At 54.2% G+C, this 18,753-nt stretch overlaps 5 protein-coding genes across 5 annotated transcripts; 2 read left to right on the forward strand and 3 right to left on the reverse strand.

Moving 5' to 3' along the window:
* Positions 1-1,275: 1,275 nt before the first annotated feature.
* C8Q71DRAFT_711268 (uncharacterized protein) lies at positions 1,276-1,618 on the forward strand (the record flags this gene model as incomplete). Its single annotated transcript, XM_047920799.1, has 2 exons — positions 1,276-1,441; positions 1,503-1,618. Coding segments are annotated over 2 exons (282 nt in total), but the record flags the coding sequence as incomplete, so codon positions are not given.
* A 4,527-nt stretch (positions 1,619-6,145) lies between these two features.
* Positions 6,146-6,886, reverse strand: C8Q71DRAFT_150517 (uncharacterized protein). Its single transcript, XM_047916620.1, has one exon. It carries the CDS (start codon positions 6,839-6,841, stop codon positions 6,269-6,271), a length of 573 nt encoding a protein of 190 aa, XP_047777147.1. The 5' UTR covers positions 6,842-6,886; the 3' UTR covers positions 6,146-6,268.
* A 2,163-nt stretch (positions 6,887-9,049) lies between these two features.
* On the reverse strand, positions 9,050-10,121 carry C8Q71DRAFT_150564 (uncharacterized protein). Its single transcript, XM_047916622.1, has 3 exons — positions 9,832-10,121; positions 9,167-9,781; positions 9,050-9,111 (listed from the first exon to the last, which is right to left on the reverse strand). The coding sequence occupies exons 1-2, from the start codon at positions 9,955-9,957 to the stop codon at positions 9,200-9,202; spliced, it is 708 nt and encodes a 235-aa protein (XP_047777148.1). The 5' UTR covers positions 9,958-10,121; the 3' UTR covers positions 9,050-9,111; positions 9,167-9,199.
* A 164-nt stretch (positions 10,122-10,285) lies between these two features.
* Positions 10,286-14,815, reverse strand: C8Q71DRAFT_725159 (CHAT domain-containing protein; the record flags this gene model as incomplete). The annotated part of the gene is made up of 4 exons (XM_047921669.1): positions 10,286-11,062; positions 11,113-13,782; positions 13,835-14,689; positions 14,744-14,815. 4 exons carry the CDS (start codon positions 14,813-14,815, stop codon positions 10,286-10,288), a joined length of 4,374 nt encoding a protein of 1,457 aa, XP_047777149.1.
* Positions 14,816-15,571: 756 nt separating this feature from the next.
* On the forward strand, positions 15,572-17,955 carry C8Q71DRAFT_150560 (caspase domain-containing protein). Its single transcript, XM_047916621.1, has 6 exons — positions 15,572-15,614; positions 15,669-15,689; positions 15,742-16,168; positions 16,224-16,576; positions 16,633-17,498; positions 17,552-17,955. The coding sequence occupies exons 1-6, from the start codon at positions 15,586-15,588 to the stop codon at positions 17,872-17,874; spliced, it is 2,019 nt and encodes a 672-aa protein (XP_047777150.1). The 5' UTR covers positions 15,572-15,585; the 3' UTR covers positions 17,875-17,955.
* The last annotated feature ends 798 nt before the right edge of the window (positions 17,956-18,753 follow it).

Genomic DNA, 18,753 nt, shown 5'->3' on the forward strand with positions numbered 1-18,753 from the left:
CGCCCGCTCTCATCATCGAATCAACTGGTATTGAATCTTACTATTGCATCTCCGCACACAGTCTCATCTCGAGCCCGAACGCCCATCACCGACTCCATCAAACACCTGCACCAGGACTAATTGTTGTGTGTGTTGGTTTGCCGACGCGCACACATTCTCTCCGACACCACCTAAAGTTCGGGGCTTACAAATAACAATAAGTTCCAGTGGCTCCTCGTACTCATCGGCACTAAATCGCACAACAACAACGCCACTCCTTCGGTGGCAGAAGCTATCGATATTCGTTCATGCATGTTTCATTCATAATAATGCGCCACGCTGTCCCAAGGACAGCGGTATAAATGGGCCCTCTTGTAGCTCTCCTGTCAGCCCAACCCGAAGCTGGTGTGACTCTTGACTAGCTTGACTCTTGAGGCCCGGCGTCATATATTGACAACATCTTGCTGCCATGACGAGTTTGGTAACAACGCCCTTAATTGAGGTCGGTCAACGTCAGAGAGACTATGTCAACTATGATCAGAGGAATGTACATATCTGGGGCTCAGATAGAGACGAGGGGACTACTCCAAGCACTGCGTTCGTTTATCTAATCGCCGGTACTAACTCTCAAGTTGTCCTTGATCGCTGCTACAATTGACTAATCACTACGGTGTATGACAGGTTTCTACAACGATGTCCAAAATAAGAAGAGGAATCTGATAACCTGGGGTCTAGTGTACCATTGGTTGGAGATGTTCCTGAAGGTGCCAGCTGATGGTACGTGTTATGTGCTTCGTTCCGTCTATAACAGGACCCATCCCCATGGTGTATGACAGCCGACCAGAAGAAACCATGGCTCTTGATAAAATGGGAGCATGACCCGACGGACCCTGCAACGGAGCTACCCTCAGATCTTGAAGACGAGCACTGGCTGGACACTTATCTTGCTACACTCGAGGGCGCGGTAAATTCAATATGGCCAACGGCAGACGCCCCTACTCCCTGCGCGCCTGGTCACTATCTCCTTGTTGTCAACTTGAAGCAATCCAAGACAGAGACATCTGGATATGCCGGTGGAAGAGCCACTAGATACAGCACAATGTTACCGGTTTTCCTGAGCAACTCCGGTTATGTTATTGATCGTTCACCGCCGGCGGGATCGACTCAGACAAACACCGGCACCACATCAGCTGTTGCCAATCGAAGACTCGGGACAGAGAACAAGGTCAATCATCTCATTTTTCACAAGGAAACCATCTAAGCTGATCTGAGGTGTAGTCTCGGAGTGCAGTCACTCGTAATCAAGTGCGGCTACGTGACATATGGTGCATAGTGACCCACGTAGCCGGATTACTTCGGGATCGAGGCCATGATTTCACAGGTCTCGATGTAGCCCATATTTTCCCGCTTGGTAGTGTTGGTGAAAAGGTGCGTTGGTGGTCGATTATGGAACAAGACTTGAGTTGACGTATGCATTTAGGCTCCCAACCTGGTCATGGACGGACATCACATGTTTGCTCAAGAGCTACTCACTTCACGTAAATCGGCAGACACACCCGAGAACGCCATTCTGCTTCGTTCAGATATTCACCACTGCTTCGATGCGTATCACTTTGCCATCTATGTGAGTCTGCCGTAGACTACTTCATTCAGGCATTACCATCTGCTGACCGAAGTAACCTATTGTGATAGCCTGAGTCTCCTCCTCCTCAATCAAAAGATGGACCTCGCTCTGAAGATGCAAAGGCCCCAATCCAGCCGCGTTACAAAATCTATACATTTGAAAAGACTATACCGGAGTGTTTGGTGCAACTTGATACTCTGACGTTGGACCTGAAACCTCACCCTGACGGTTGTGCGGGTAACCAGCGTCTTAGCCCGGAGTATACGGGAGTGGAGCCCAGCAACCCTTCCGACTGGCTGTTTATGGAGCATTTCCGCATGGCGTCACTTTGGCACGTTGCTGCTACGGGACGTCCCCGGCACAGAAAGTGACTGCTACCTCATCGGAAAGCCGGATTTTGTAATCTCTTGTATTTGTATCAGGTTCACTAGTGATACGATCACATTCAGTGACCAGTAATTCATGAAATGTAATCACCGCACGATATCTTTGACGATGTGTGTAACGCACGCCGACACGACACTGGCACTCACAAAGATGATGCACGTTGGTCCTGGCGACGATTACAATCCTGTAACGGTGTATGTTACTATGTCAATCAGAAGCAACCTGGCTCATAGTAGTCCGTCCAGTTTCCCTGAATTATGTTGATCACGAGTCTGATTAATATACAAGGTCAGGCTGCAAGACATCTGGGCCCTGTACGTGGCAAATAACATACCATCGTGACTTTGCCTGGCGAAACAGCCCTCGCGCTCTCGAGAAGATGTCGCAGACAAACGGTGCTGGGTGACTGAGAGCGATATCAGAATTGAAGGGACGGAGGCAAGAAGGTGTACAAAGTGACGCACATTCGGACAGTCCCGCTATGAAGTCCCGTTGACGGCGTGATCTTCTCGCGTGCGTTCCGCGCTTGATGTATGTCCATCGTTGCAGGGAGGCTGGCTGCAACAATCCGTACGATGTTGTGAGCAAAGTATTGTCCTGGACAAACCGTGGTGACGATCAATCATACGCCATTCATGGTTCGAAGGCGACGTGGACTCACCTCCGGCCGAAGTCGAAAATTAACCTCAACGTATCTGAATAATCAAACCGGTTCACGTGCATGTCTGAGAATCGTTCATGATTGAACGTTTCCGGCTCCATATATACTCGTGGGTCATGATACCAACATGGAGGGCCTGGAGGTATGGTTGTGGCATCTCGACCACTGAGGTTGGATTGCGTATAACAACATACAACGGTACCAAGGGTGAGGGTCGTAACTCCGAGCACAACGAGCGTACTTACTTCATGTAGTGTTTCTGTACGATGAGAGAGGCCCGGGCCTCCCGAGCCGTAATTATCACAGCTGTGGTACCGAGCAACGTCATAGTACCCGGGCCCGCAATGGACGCGACCGTATCGTCGCCCTGCTCACCTTGTTGGGATGATTTGACATTGTCACCTAAGTTCCAGACTATGTTCACTTCGTATAGAACGGGAGGTTTCCACCGCGCGTCCAAGTCCGGTATCAAACTGCGATGGAGTCTGGGTAGAGGGTTCACTATGGTACACACTTTTCGACGTGCCTGGTATCACTGTCAGCAATGGAGTACATTGGATATGGATAGAATGCACTTCGTCGGTTAACGGCCCACGCTTGAAGGGAGGTTGGTTGTACGGAGGAGGTAGGACATGCTTGTCTCCTGGGGAATCCAGCGAGGGTAGAGTAAAGGAGGCGATTTCAACCCTCCGAAGCGACTTGACCGTCAACTAGGACTTAGCAGGGTGGTGTGCTACAGTACATGGATTTTACAGATCGACCCCGGTCAAGTACCGGTCTACAGCCACATACGCACGGCGCTTATGCCACGTGGGAACCTTGTGGCTACTTTGTGGCCGCTGCCTGCACTGTCCCGACATGGAGACCGACCTATACCGACGTGCATTCAGCCTGATCGCCGCGGTCGGGTCTCGATCCTTGCTTCGTCTTGGGTTGTTATACTCGATGAGCAAGACTTCGAAGAACTTCAAAGCGCCGCACACGCTGGCTTACGGGATCGCGGCGTCGACCGAGCCAGCCCGGCCGGCCCCAAGTTGACGTTCAAATTGGGGTAGCAAACATTGTAAGTTGTAATGACCTCGTGCGGTATGATCAACCATACTATCATATTCAGACGGATACTGATGCTCACTGCAGCCTGCTGGGACCGTACACCATGACTTGAACAATGACACAGGATAAGCGCCGTCGCTTGTGGTCAGCGACGTAGTACAAAAGCCTCATGTAGGCCTCATGCCTGGCAGTGCGTGCTCATCCTCCTCCTCCTCCATCCCAAAGCCAATCAAGCTCAAGAAACCGAGACTCTGATGTTCACGTCTCCTTCATACCCAGCTCCTTCGTCTCCGGCTCGTACGTCCACCAGTGTGGCGCTCTCGCGCAAAGCAAGCGTCCTCATATGGTGGCCTCCAACTCATATGATAGCTTGTATGGATCTTACCACGGGCTTATCTTTATTCTCATATGCGTCCTTTTCAGGTTTTGACCCCAGCACAGTCGGGCCTGTAACACCGGACAACCTTCTCCGCTGGCTCAATATGCTCGTCGACGTCAGTAAAAATGGGGAACTGACGATTCAGAGAGTCTCGGTGCGGCAATGGGCACCGTTCATGTATTCTGCGAAGCCATTGGAAAAGATCCCTTCCTCTGATGTGCTAGACCAGGGGGACTACGGCTGCTTCTACATAGGTGTGTATTTCAGGCAGTCCACCGTGCAGCGTGATGCAAAGGGTACTCGGTTGAATATTCTGCTATACTCCAGATGCCAATAACGAGCCTATGATCATACGAGGAAGACTTCCCTTCAACGGGCTGGATCGGAATCCTTCACTAGCAAAAATGAAGGAAACATGAAGCGTCGAGCACAGAGGCCGCAAACTACAGGATCAAGCACGTGAGTTATGTACTGTATCATGCCTCGTCGCTGTTCGTGACTGTTCTCTGCCGATATAGTACACTATACCGAATGAATTCCAAGAAGTGGCAACCCGGCGCGACAGTGCGAAGTGCTTGTTCACAGGATGTACATCATCGCAAGATAGTCCTGTGGACGTGTATTGGATATTCCCTCCAGGAATGGCTGACCGCGTAAATCTAGTCCGACATCTCTGTGACGTGACATGCCTCACGATTGACATAGATTACGACACTTCGGGGGAAGAGAGACGGCCACTTGCCACCTCTCACGGAGCTTTTTCTTGTCACTGACAATCTCATCTCTGTACAGACCGAGATCTATCAGCTGTGGCATATGAACGCTTTCAGCGTCGACGTTGATGTCAGTCATGCAGTGTTTCACGCTACGACATTTTACTAATTCCACCATATTGGATCGCGTAGGATGGCTGCCGAATACGTATCCTCACTGAAGAAGCCAAGAATGCTGGCTTACCCGATCGTCTCACATCAGTACCAAATCGCCTTGCATCGGAGTTCTTCCGCGAACACTTCCGTCATACTTTGTGTGTCAGGTTCCTCGGCGGTGACATCACCGTGGACCCGATGTCAGTCCCAGAACACTATGTCGCACATGGCCTCGACGAGGAAGGGGATATCAACGACTTTGAACCCTCGAACAAGGTGTTTCAATCGGACATCGGGCGGGAGGTTATGGTGAATACGATGAGGGAACGATTGGAGCACGTAACTATGGAGAGAGCATCAGGAAAACCCCATCTGACCATTACCGTGAATACTCAAGGAAATCTGATAATATTGAGAGAGCGCGTGATTTGGGTGAATTTGAACACCATTATACCGAATGTTGATAGCGGTCTGCAAATTCGAGACCATGAGCACGAAATCTCAGTACATCAGAGAGCAAATCAGTAATCCTGTTCAAATCTCAGTGCAGACTTAGAAAAGCAGTACTTTGCCGAAGGCATTGAGGAATACACTACTACTAGTAGACGAGAATCTCATTCCAGGAATTGAACATAACCATGTCAACGAGAGCCAACAAATATCAATTGCAATATTGAGCTACAGTACTGTACATTGCATCGTGGTAAACAGACCCGCATTCAGCACGCAGGTAGAGGGCATGACTGACTTAACTTTTCAAAGCAAGCACTTGCGAAGATTCGTACAATGTGTGCGAAGATACGGTTGAGCGCGCCAAGTCGGACGTTAGGTGTGCGAGTGGTCCGAACATGCGCCTTGCGGTGCACGGGTGGGCTAGACACGTGGGGCATGGTCGGGAAGGATGTTTGGTGGGCGGGCAGGCTGCCAGTAAATGTGCAATCTGTTGGCAGACTGGACGAAAGGTCAGCATCTCAGCACCGGCTTGACACTCACATGATCGCGCAAACAATGAGCACAAGTAATAGAGACCTCTGCAGATTCCAGTTCGCGAAAGGGCGGAGGCGGCGTTGAGTGCGAGTCACATGAAGGCGGGGTGAAGACGCAGGCAGCGAAAGCGTGCGAGAGGCGAGGGTGACGGTTGAGAGATGGGTCGTAGCAGAACGAGAGAGGCGCCGAGACGACGACGAGGACACTGGGGGCGACGCGGGGGAGATAGTGGAAGGGAGAGGTGCGGGCGTGGAACAAGACCGCGTAGCAGCACGCAGAGGGTGGAGGGGGGGCACAAGCGCGTCAGTAGCGGTGAGGACGCGGGCAGGTCAGTAGCAATGATGGCACAACTCACAGAGGGACACGGAGACGGGACAGAGGGCCGCACGTCGTGGTGACGGAGCGCGGCGGGGACACGACAGCGAGTCGTCACCGGCGGCCGCGCAGCACGCGACACATGGGAGAGGCGAGCGGCGCCGCGACCGTCGCGTGTCCGCTTTGTCGTGTCCAAGGGCGGCGGCGGTGGGCGCGGACATATGAACGGTGCACGATGGCGTTGGTGCATAGGAGGACGGGAGAGGTGCGGAGACAGCAGTGAGGATGGCGGGAGTGACGCAGGGAAGGCGATGGGAGGAAGAGAGAGGTGCGGGCGCGGGGCAAGGCCGCGTCACGGCGCGTAGAGGGTGGAGGGGGCGCGCGGACGGGACAGTAGCGGTGCGGGCACGACGCACAGAGGGACGAGGGGACGGGGACGACTCACGAGAGGGTGGTGGCAGGCGGTACATCGCGGTGACGAAGCACGTCGGGGACACGACAGCGAGTCGCAGGTCGTGACAGGCGGTCGCGTAGCGCGCAAGGGTGCGGTGGCGCGGTTTGTACGTAGGAGAGGCGGGCGGGGTCATCGCGCGTCCGCCTTGTCGTGTTCGATGGCGGCGGCGGTGGGCGCGGGTACAGGAAGGCACACAGAACAAGGAGACTCGGACTTGCAGTCATTGCGGCGGTACGCATGTCACATGACTGCTCGCCCGAGCCCGGATTTGGCGCCACGTCACGTCTTGACTCTTCCCACTGTCAGTGCCTCCTCCTTCAGCACCGCCCCAACGCAAACAGCCCACTCGCTTGACCATCCACGTCGTCTTGATGCACATCTACTCTACTCTTCTAGCTGAAGCGCGTACCCTCCGGTGACCGGCTGGAGCAGCCGTGGTTTTGTACTACGGTGAGCTCATCCCCATGCCCATCAAGCCATTAACCTGCGCTCGCGCAAACGCAGACATATTCGCACGATTGGCTGCGAACGCGGGCATCTGGCCAATCTCGTAAAGTGCCGCCTCTGTCACGAATACATCCGCCATCGCGGCTGCCGCATACAACTTGTGCCCATTCTCTGCGCCAGTCGTGTCCGCCCTCACGGCGGTCGACACGATCTTGAACGTCTTCTTGTACGTCCTGCATCTGCCTGTCATTATTCTTCCACTCACATACATACCAGTATGCTGTACCCGATTGTTGCACGGCACCTCGATATGAAGGGTAAGCACATAGCTTTGATGTTTACTATATTTGACGCTCTTGTTTGCAGATGAGCAGGCATTCAAACTCCAATTCACATCTTGCGCAGGTCGACTTGTTGCAAGGGCACAGGCACGGGTGAAGGCGCGGACGAACAATCGACACGCGGACGAGCACGCACGCCGACCATGAGCATGACGGGCAACCCTGACACACAAACACGGCAGACGAGTGCGCCGAGTGTGGACAGACAAGGGAAAACGGGAGCGAGAGCGGCCGGGGACGAGTATGGGAACGGACACAGACTAATGGATCGCCGCGCGAACGAATGAAGGCGAGCGTGGACGAGTGGGAGCAGGCACGGACGAGTAGGAGCGAGTGCGGACGTGAAGGAGCAGACGAGCGGGGCCAGTGCAGGGGCAGACAAGGGGTGCGGGTACGAGCACGGATGACCAGGGGTCGTTGCACGACGAACAAACAACATCCGGTGGGAGTGGACGTTAGCAGGTAAGTCCCCACAGTGCATGCGGTGTACCCGCGGTACCACAGCCTGGGATGTGCATGAGTCGTAGTGCACCACTATCGGTATGTAGTACGAGGTAGATGAGTTGATTGATACGGGCACGCTAGTCATAGTACACTAGAATTGTGTTGTACTACGTTACACCTCAATTCATTCGATGTCACTGCATCCTTCAGAATGACGAACAGATGAGAGATAAGCCAGATAATAAGTGATATACACTGTGAGATCAGCTGCAAATGAGGTACGAATCGGTGAAAGCGGCTTGTATTGAGCATTCATTGGCTATAATTGTCGTTATTTCTCAAGCGAAAAGCAGAGGTAAGCAAATACTGGATAAATCAAATAATGAAGTAGTGGCCGTGATTCGCGATCTTTATCTGGAAACTTTGATAATTTCTTGCCATTCTCATATGAGGTTTTCCAGATGAGATGACCCGCACGCATGACGCGATGGAGATAACTGAACTTATCCCATGTATAGTATGTTGTAATTCGCCGTGTTGAAATGGAACACACTACCGCTCAAGCGCTCACTTCCGAGTTCAGCTTACGAGGCGCAAAGACTTGGAGTGCCACACAGGGTTTGCCGCATGGATATCCGCTTTGTGTTAAGTCCCAGGGCATTTTTGAAAGACGACGCGAATATGCTAGTAGGAATGGGCGGCATATCTGAGCGTATGCCACTGCGAGGTGGGCTAAGAGGTACTACTCTGAGCATGTAGCCTCCGAGTCGCGCCTGCCAGCGCGCATCATTGCTCAGCGCTCGCGCATGGTCCAGGTCTGCAACGTGTCATGAAAGTGGATCACGAATCACCGTATGCCACGACTACGAAGAGTCGGGACGGTGAGAAACAGTGGCTCGAGTTTTCGTTGAGGACTGTCCGGCACATCCAGTACGTAGCGAGTACCGCAGACAGGGCGCCCAGGTGGCGCGTCTTATCGTGCGCATATGACCAGTCAAGCAATGAGCTTGACTAGGAACCAGCCATGGGGAGTACGGCAGCTATGTGTTCGAGGTCTGAGTACACCGAAATGTGCATGAATAGTATGTAGCAATTACGCCGAAAGATACGTTCGTCCAACTCCATGCAACCCGGGCGCGACCCAGAATCGCGGCATTACAAAACGAGTCACCTGTCACTTCGGTGTAAGCCAAGCCGCTCGATAGTTCATGTTGTGTACGTCTCACCAATAAAGCAGGGGTTGGACAACTTGAGCACGGTCAACGCCTGGGAGTGGTCCTACTCCACGCTGATTCTAGACCGCTCACGTACCACGCAGGCGCCTCCTGAATCTCGAGTCGCTTCTGCATCTTCTCGATGTCGGCATGAGAGATTGTCCGGCCCAGCTCGTAGTTTGAGTAGATGCATATCACCATCTCGTGTGGATAGTGCAGCGCGTACCGGACCCTGAACGGCTGCCTACTGATGGATAGATGGCGCATGTCGACGCTGGTTTCAATCGCGATGGCATACAAAGCGCACTGCGCAGAGCTGTACTTCTCGACGTATCGCTCCTCTTCCTCCTCATCGTCTTCTTCGTCCGTGTCGCCCCAGTGCACACTCTCCACGTCGCTGTCGCCGTCCTCAGAGTCCCCAGAACGCAAGGGAGGTTTTGTGGAGCCACCGCCGTAGACCAAGAGTTGATGTTCTTCGGCGTATTCGAGGAGCATGGGCAAGACTCGGAGGTCGCCGATCGACCAGCCGTATAAGAGAACGGGAGGCTTCCATATTTCATTCAAGTCTGGAATCAAACTGCGATGAAGTCTCGGCAGTGGTTTCGTGATAGAGACGCGTTCAATTGCCTGTAAACATCAGCAAGAGAGAAATTCCGGTCACAATGGACGGAACCTACTTCGTCGGTCAACCGCCCGCGCTTGAAGGGAGGTTGATTGTATGGAGGCAGTAGACCATGCTTCTTGTCTGGAGAGTCAAGCGACGGTAAAGTGAAAGAGGCGATCTCAGAGCTGCGCAGCGACATGAGCGCAGCTACGATTCCGAACGTCCCGTTCGTGGCCACCGTGTTCAATATACACGCGGGCGCTTATGCCCGGCCACCACAAACTTGAAGCTTTGCCGATATCGATAATGATGCGGTTGAGCTCGATCATGGCCACCAGCTTGCTCAGACGTACGTCTATGTAGTGCTTTGTCTATCCTGTCACCTGTGTCAGAGTCGGAAACTTCCCTGAAATTGAAGGTCATTCCAAAAGTACGTGGCGGTCGCCACTGGCAGTCGCGTCTGACTCTTACCGACAAGATCCAAAACTTTGTTCGTATCATACCGAACGAAACGGGATCCGGTCAAATCATAGCCCAACGTGAATAAATGCTGCCCATTGCAGTGGAGACATGTCCGACTTCTGACACGCCCTGATCGCTGCGTGGAGCGCGCGAGCTGCACCACCCAAGTCGATCTTCTCGCCTTGTAGCAGATGTCGGTAGAACGACTCAGCGATGCGAGGTGCGTCATCATCGCTGATGGACCACATCGTCGCGACCGCTGTCTGAAATCCGGCAGACAGCATCGCAGACGCGATGTTGATGGACTCGTCGGGCTCCGAAGGGCTCAGCCGCGCCGTCTGGCACGCACTCAAGAACACGAGCTTCGCGTCGGAGAACGGGGTGCGCATGAGCCTGCTGACTGGGAGGCTTCCGTCACGCAGCACTATCGCGCTATCCAGAGGGTTTGGACGTGCGATGCCGTGGCACGCGAGATGGGTGATGTGGGACTTTGCCATCTCGGTAAGTACAGTCGGCTGTGTTGCGTCCGGGCCTTGCACGCGGCGGGTATGTGAAATCGAGCAGAGGACATCCTCGATCATTTTGAGTTCGACGCCGACGTTTGGAATGGGAGGATGACCAGGTGAGTCGGCTTGACCGACCAGCAAGACGTTGATTGGGGAGTGCGCGGCAGATGGTGTCGATGTCGGGAGGATATTTGACAATGTAGGTGTGTAGGACGAAACAATGTAGTCGGACGCACATGGCCCAGATGTCTTATCGTATATTCCCGCTGCATGGACGGGTAGTAGTGCTAAAGCACCAACGGGACACCACGTAATACGTGGAGGATCGTCACGCATCTACAAAACAGAGGTAAGCCACACACATGGCAATACAGGCGACGCCGCACCTCTCCACTGACGCCAATGAAGTCTAACACGGGTTTGACAATATCCCGCCATATTGCGCCCAGCAGACGAACAAGAATCACTTCTTCGCGCTGAGTCTTCTGAGTCTTCTGGCGAGGTTGGCCGCTGTATCGGTATGGCTCTATGAGATGCGTGAGGTCCATAGCCTGGCGAGCCCCTCTGTTGGCTTGTTTCAGAGTGCCGCGCAGGCGATCAACCCAGTCGGACACTCGGCTGCGTGAGATGGATGGCAGAGGGAGGTACCTTGGTGAGGGCTCTCGCTCCTCGACGATCAGAGCGTAACCCGACTGTTCCGTACAAGCCAGCAGAACAACTGTGGACGATGAAGCGGCCTGCCTGAGCCGTTGATATGGCGGCAGCCGCAACAAGTCTTCACAACCCTCGACATTCCGCGCTTCTGTGAGCAATCGCTCCCACTCTTCTGCAAGCGCACGTCGTTTCGGTCCTTCGCGGATGATGAACGCGTCTTGCGCTTCCGAGTCGCCCTCCGTCCGAGTCCGGAAACTGCTGATGTTGAGGTCCCGCGCCAGTTCGGCGAGCCTATGTGCCAGCTCGGGCTCATGCTCCATAAGCTCTGTCATAGGCGTCTTGAGCCGCAGAGCTTGCCGCCAGAATACGGATCGTCCGTATTCGAGGAACTCGACGGCTTTCGGGAGGTCGTTGTGGCGGATGGCGCACGCGGCAGCATCTGAGGCTACCCCCGACGCACTTCGCGTGAGAGATTGGTGGCGATCGCGGATGTCCAACCCTAGAGAGGCGAATTGGGGCAGTAGCTCCATCACGACGTCGTACGCCAGCAGTGCGTCTGCGTCGTGGTTTGCGTCAGCTATACGAGCCCAGGATAAGGCGCTACTGTATCGAGCGTGAAGGGATGCCGCTGGTGTCTGTGCAGTATCGCGTAATGCGGTAATCGCCTGGGCGGAAAGTGATTTATCGAACGTTATCCCAGAGAGTATCTCGAGCGATTTTCCGAGGGATATCTGATAGTCAGCATAGTGTGGGTTGGAGGGGGAGATCCCAGCGAGGCAAATACGGAGCGTCTTGATACTGGACTCCAGATCGTCTGGTGTCTTCGAGAGTACGTAGCGACTGCGATACGCGTCGCCGAGTAACGCATTTAGACCCGGCCTACGAACATCGCTTTCAGCTGTGTATTGCAGGGCAGTTGTCGCTGCCGCGATGGCCTCGTCTACTTCGTGCACATTCAAAACAGAAGCGCGACTCATGAGCAAGGTTGCCTTGCACTTGAGTACGCTTGCCTGCAAAGTGAGGGGACAGCGCTGCTCCGCGGGAGTGAGCACGGTCTCAGCAACGCGCAGCAAGTTAGTAGACCCATTAAGCGCATGTCGCGCGAGTAGTACGCGGCAATGGATGAGGGCTCGCCGGACAAAAGCAGAGGTGAGGTCGCCAGAGACGTCCTCCAGTTCGTCCGCGTCGAGACCCAGGTCGTTGGGGTCGGGATCTACGTCGAATGCACCAGTACGAAAAGCATAATCTAGGTCTTCGATGCGACCATACCTTTCGTAGCGAAGCAGGTATGCCTCGGCCAAGTCGGTAGAAGGTGCATGCGGTAATGCGACGGCCTCCTCTATGTCGGCGGGGTCTCCTTCGCGGTCGTAGCGCGCAAGCAAGCACAGCGCGAGTGGCGTCCGGTAGAAGCCCATATCGTTCTCACCCAGAGAGAAGCTGCTGCTGACACGCCGTCCCATCACAATGGCCTTGTCCAAATCAGCTAGAGTCCCGTTCTGGACGTAGCGCTCCCAGAGCACCTGCATGCGATCCGCGATCGTTCCAGTGGACAGGTGCGCGATGGCGCTAGTCAGGTGTTGCGGGTCGCCGGTCCTCCTGTACCATGACGAGTAGACCATCGTTCGCGTCGGGAGGGACCTGATGCCAGATGACGAGCGAGACCCGGCTGCATCCATTTTGTCGAGAAACCGGAGGACCTCCGTCAGATCAGCGAAGTCAAAGGGCCAGGTAGTGGTGAAGCGCTCAAACAGATTCGCCGCCAGGTCACCGCATACTGCTGCGCTAGGTGACTCCGAGTCGGTTATCTGTTCGCGATACCACTGTATCATCCAGTCTCGCTGCTGGGCTCGCGACTCTAGCTGACGCGGAGCAAGGGGAGGAAGAGAGCCCATGGGCGTGGGTAGCAGCTGAGGGCCCATGGCAACCGGCCGGTTCTCCATGGGCCACACACTGAGCTTTATCGAACGCTTGTAGTCTTCAATGTCGTGACACGCGAAGTATCGCTCCTGAAACGCGTCCTCGAGGTTACGCGTCAGGACATAGAAGTCGTCGTCTTGGACATCGGTCATGTGCCACGCTGCCTGCTGGTACTCGATGGCTGCGTTCAGGTCGCGACTCTCCTTGCTATTGACGTACCGATGGCGAAACAGCGCCCCAATTGTCGAGTATGCTAACCCTCGAGCGGCAGTGTCCAGGAGTGGACCTCGTTGCAGGAGGTAATACAGATAGGCGTGAATCTCCCCGTCAATATCATCGAGGAGCAGAGATGGATCCGCAAAGTACAGAGGTCGTAGAAGGAACTTGGAGGGGGAAGGCTGTGTGACATCGACGGGTAGGTCAACATAATGTACGCGAACGAGCTGCGGATGCTGATCCAGAGGGTTGATCTCTCTCTCTGGAAACTGAAGCTTGGTCAGAGATAGACGCAATAGAGAATGAGCCAAAGAAGCCCACCAAACTCTCTGTACTGCTCTCGAGTGCGTCCGCTAGGGCTCTGTACAGTGTACCGTCGCCTCTTGTGATTTGTGAAATGTCATCCGCCGTGTTGCGCAGGAGCGGAACCAAGTCGAGCCGATCGACAGGTGGACTGCACAAACGGCTCAGGAATCGCGCCATTTCGGAAAGCGATTGAATACGCTGTGCTGATGTATGTGGATGTTGAGCAGCGAGCTGCCTATGTACGTCAACAGCTTCCAGCATCTCCGCTATGGCGCCTGTCTTCTCGCTCGCGCCGATGAGGGACGACAAGGCATTAGCAAGATTCTGGAGCACCGGCAATCTATGAGGATCGTTGGCTGGCCACAGGACACACGCAGAGCGGAGGAGCAGTAGGGACTGCTGCAACTCCGAGACAGACTTGATCCTGTGCAGCATAGAGGACCCCAGCTGGCCAGTTAGCGGCGCGTACAGATCGTGGTCTGGGTCACATATCGAGAGTGCGGCATTCTGGGTCGCAATGATCTCGTCGAGGTCATCGACAGTGTAGCTCTGGCGGTTGCTCGGAGGCTCCTGTATGATATGGTCGTGAAGCAAGCGCTCCGGGAACGAACGGCGCTGCAAAGCGACTGCGAGGCGGTGCATGGCTTCCAGCTGCTTCGGACTACCCTTTGGACAGACACGAGCGAGCTCGCGTCTCAGGTCGATGGCCTCGTCACGGTCGATGGGCTGGTGAGGCGCAAGCGCAAAACGTGTGTCGTAGAGGTGGGCCATCGACTCCATAGCGTCCAGGAACGGGTCGCTGCCTTCGGGATTCCTCAGGAGTACATCCTTGAGCTCGTCGATTTGACTGTCGAGCTCAGGGTAGGGATCCTGTCAAGCATTGGAGACGCGGTGTTTTGTCTTCTCAGAAAATATAGAACGCACTCTCTTCGCTAGTTTGACTATCGGAACTGCTGGACCCCCCATCTCCAGCGAAACTGGCATCCTAGCGACCATAGTGGTGGTACTATGCAGCGATCCTGTACGAGTCGAAAATTCAATCGAGGTATGTTGTCAAGACGAGGGAGCCTGTAGAGGTAGACGTTTGAGGACCATACGTTTGCAGTACCTGTTGCAAACCTGTTGAGTACCTGATGTACCGGAAACCCCTGCTTACATAATACATCCCCAGTACCGGTGCCTCCGGACTCTGGTGGGCTCATCTCCAACTCCGTATGCGTTCAATGTTCAATAATGTTCCACCCCACTGGCAGCAGGGCCTGGGCATATTTAACAACGTGCTCCGTGAACCACGAACTCGAGCTCATACCCATGGTGAGCTGCAAAATTCACTGATCATTGGTTCCTCTTGGATTTAGTACGCCTTGATCATGGGCTTAGGCTGCCAGGACTGCCCGAGTGAAAGCGGAGAGACCAGTCACATTGCGAGCTGCAGACTGGGAAGGTCCCACGTCACAAGAAGATCACAGCAAGGCGAATACTATATCCGCACTTGCCGCCGAAGTCAGGTATGATTTCGAGGGCGCCATAGGAAGGACGCGCGTTCGGCGGTACTATCTGCGCTCAGACGCAGATTCGCTGGCTTCTCTTGTGTTAAGTCACTCAGTTTGTCGTCCTTGCTTTTGGCGCTGATTGCGCACCGCTTCGAGCTTCCTCCACTTCAAGGCCAGTCTTCAGTTGGAACATCAACAAGGGAAGGTACGATTCATGCAACAACAGCAAATTCCATCGGCGTCACTCTGAATAGATACCTCTAGGATAATATCATGTCAGAGAGCATCGGTCCTCCTTCTGGGTGCGAGTCCCGTTCTGTACAGTATCATTGCTCATTGCTCAAACTCTGTCCCAGGCGACATGCGATACCTGCTGAGTACGCACTCTCGCTCTCCTGTTCGACCACTGCCGTCTCACGAGCTGATCAGATACAAGCGACTGTTCGCCCTTGTCATCGGGGTCAACAAGTACAGCAACACAGCGATCCCTTCATTGCAGGGAGCTGTCCCAGATGCAGAGGCAGTCGTAGACTACCTGCGTACCAAGCTGCAGGTTCCCACCGACCACGTCCGATGTCTTCTCGACGACTCTGCGACGCGCGCCGCGATCATCGATCAGTTTTTACAGATGCAGAAGGATACGCGCATCGAAGCGGGAGATCCCATTCTTGTTTACTACGCTGGACACGGCGGTGAAGCGAAACCACCATCAACGTGGCCCGAAACGAGCGACATCCAGACGCTCATCCCGCACGACTTTGGGACCACGGTCGATGGACAGACAGTTCATGGTATTCCGGACTATACACTAGGAGCGCTGTTGAGCCGCCTAGCGGAGACAAAGGGCGACAACATCGTACGTGTCAGGGATTTTTGACTTTCAGACAATCGCTTTTGCTCATCAGCCGTAGACAGTCATACTGGACTGCTGTCATTCCGGATCTGGCACACGGACCACGGATGCTGACTCTACTCGGCTAGGTCGAGGTGTGAACGTTCCTGACACCCTGTCCAATGGCTTGGACGAGTCGATCTTGAGTCAGGGCCTTTCTGGAGGAACACGTCATGCGGAGATTGCGTCAGGCTTTCTTCGCCGAGGACTGCGTTCTCATGTCCTACTCGCCGCCTGTGGCTCGAAAGAGGTGGCGATGGAGGAACAACGGCGGGGCGTGTTCACAGTTGCGTTGCTACGCACTCTCTCGACCGTCGGCGCACATCAAGTAACCTATCGCGATCTGCTGCGGCAGATGTACGCGCTACCTGGGTGAGTGGTCTCATATAAAAATGGTGGTTGACCCTGATATACTAGCCCCCGTCCAGGCAGAACCCACAGTGCGAAGGCTACTTCCAGGATCGAATCCTTTTCAACACTAAGCTCTCGGCCTCTCGCCCATTTCACTCAGTCCGCCGAGACGCAACAGCGTACACGCTTGAAGCCGGGTCTATCAACGGTGTTACGCTGGACTCTCGTTACGCCGTCTACAACACGAGGGATGGTCCGGCTCTTGGCATTTCTCCGCTTGCATACCTGCGTGTTTCGGAGGTGCATCCAGCCGAGAGCACACTCGTGACAATATCCGACCAGCCGGTCTTCGTATTGGGTCTCGGCCAGTCAGCATATGCCCTCCAAACAGAAGCTGGGACCGACCAGTATCTGCAGCTGTACGTCACAGAGGACGAACGCCGATCCTTCTTGCTCCATGCGAGAACAGATCATGCACAGAATGGGCTAGTATCGAGGTCTGCGATCTTTCGACTGGTGGAAAAGACGTCGGCAGACCTGGAAGTAACCATGGACACGTCTGCTATGCAGTTCACGATGCTTCATCCATTGATCGCAACTCGGGGCCTCCAACGTTTACCATTCCCTGTCGACCTCTCGTCCGACGACGTATACGAGACGCTGCATGCAGCATCGCGCTTCTTTTGGCATCTAAAGCGTACAAGCCCCCAGCCTTCACTTCAGCAGCAGGTGAGGATAGAGTTCAGACGACTACGGGAGGTCCCCGCGGAGGATGAGTTCGACGACCCGATCTATGAGCCGTATGGGCCGGATCTGAATGTCGCGGGCACAGTAGACCTCATCGTCGATGACGACGCTATGTACGGAATCACCCTCATCAACGAGACTCACATCCCCCTGTATCCGTCGCTGTTCTACTTTGGCAGCAGCGACTTGAGCATCAGTGAGCTGTTCACACCCGTCAGCTTGACTGAATACCCGCTAACTCAACGTTAGCGTCGTACTTCGAACCACCCACTGCGGGAACTGCGCGCGTTGATCCGCCCCTCGAGCCCAATGGGACACTTCCCATCGGATATGGCTCTGCTGGCGCGGCTCCGTACAACTACTACCTGTGGAAAGACCAACAACTCGACGTCGGGTTCTTGAAGCTCTTCCTGTCGACGGAGTATGTTGACCTTTTGCATGTCGCCCAGGGATCGCCCTTCCACGGGGACTATCGGGGAGCAAGAATGGTTCCCAGTCTTAGTCGTGCACTACTGTGGGACACGTCTCTCGTGACCATTGTACAACGGGCACGGCCAGCCGGAGGGGAGTGAAGTGGTATGTAAAAACAAGTCCAGAACGACGGCATGTGGATTTTTCTTGTAAATAGTAAGATTGCCTCGCTTGGGGGAGCGCAATTCGGCGCAGGGATAGTGCCATTGTAGTTGACACTGACTCTGGAGTGTATCGGTAAACAAAGCTATCAGCTCGACGAATCATGATAGACAAGCTCGGGGTAAGGACCTCTCAGGCATTGCACCGCCGCCGTCACTGCGGCCGCACTGAATCACGTGATCGTGATCATGTTCAACTCGCGACCGACGTGTCGCGACTTGCAAATCAATCATAAGTACCACCAATTGTACTTGCATCACGCACACGTCAACCCCGGGAAGACTTGGTGTTACTACGTTTCAGTTGATCAAGAGTTCTACTGCTTTTGTTCTGGCACAGATCCAGAGGGCACCGATCACCAATTGCAATGTACCAGTACCGTACGTCGTTTACTTCTTGAGTCGTCCCGGCCTAGGCTCATCCGGTAGTTCCAGGACAATTGCCCCGCTGAAGCGACGGCCTCCCGAACGGCATGTGCCTCAAGCATTTTGATCGAGGCAGACGGGATGAAGACTGAGTTTAGTGCTCACTAACAGAATGCAGCGGCGAGCTGAGCGGAGAAGCGGTGCGATATATGGTCATGGGCTTTGGTACGCTGTAGGTGAGCGTATCAACGTGGACTTCATGAATGCAACGAGCTTCTCATATTAGCTATACAGACTCTTGTTCGTGCACTATGTCGCCGTTCATAGTGCTTGATTTGTCGTTCTCAGACTGACGACCAATATTGGTAGTCGTGGAACACTGCACGTTGCGCATGAACATGGGGTACGTACCACATCATTATCTGTACAGACGTAACGCTAAAGGCTTTCCCA

This window comes from Rhodofomes roseus, assembly GCF_022264815.1.
Source record: "Rhodofomes roseus strain CIRM-BRFM 1785 chromosome Unknown C8Q71scaffold_15, whole genome shotgun sequence".
NCBI classification, from domain to species: domain Eukaryota; kingdom Fungi; phylum Basidiomycota; class Agaricomycetes; order Polyporales; family Fomitopsidaceae; genus Rhodofomes; species Rhodofomes roseus.

What these genes read in the sequence shown, in the direction of transcription:
- C8Q71DRAFT_150517 (XM_047916620.1), bottom strand. Translation starts at nt 6,841, where the DNA reads ATGACCCCGCCCGCCTCTCCTACGTACAAACCGCGCCACCGCACCCTT.
- C8Q71DRAFT_150560 (XM_047916621.1), top strand. Translation starts at nt 15,586, where the DNA reads ATGTCAGAGAGCATCGGTCCTCCTTCTGG. An exon ending in CGACATGCGATACCTGCTGA is followed by an intron (nt 15,690 to 15,741) that starts GTACGCACTCTC and finishes CGAGCTGATCAG; the next exon opens with ATACAAGCGACTGTTCGCCC. An exon ending in AGACAAAGGGCGACAACATC is followed by an intron (nt 16,169 to 16,223) that starts GTACGTGTCAGG and finishes CATCAGCCGTAG; the next exon opens with ACAGTCATACTGGACTGCTG.
- C8Q71DRAFT_150564 (XM_047916622.1), bottom strand. Translation starts at nt 9,957, where the DNA reads ATGTCGCTGCGCAGCTCTGAGATCGCCTCTTTCACTTTACCGTCGCTT. An exon ending in GCGGGCGGTTGACCGACGAA is followed by an intron (nt 9,782 to 9,831) that starts GTAGGTTCCGTC and finishes TGATGTTTACAG; the next exon opens with GCAATTGAACGCGTCTCTAT.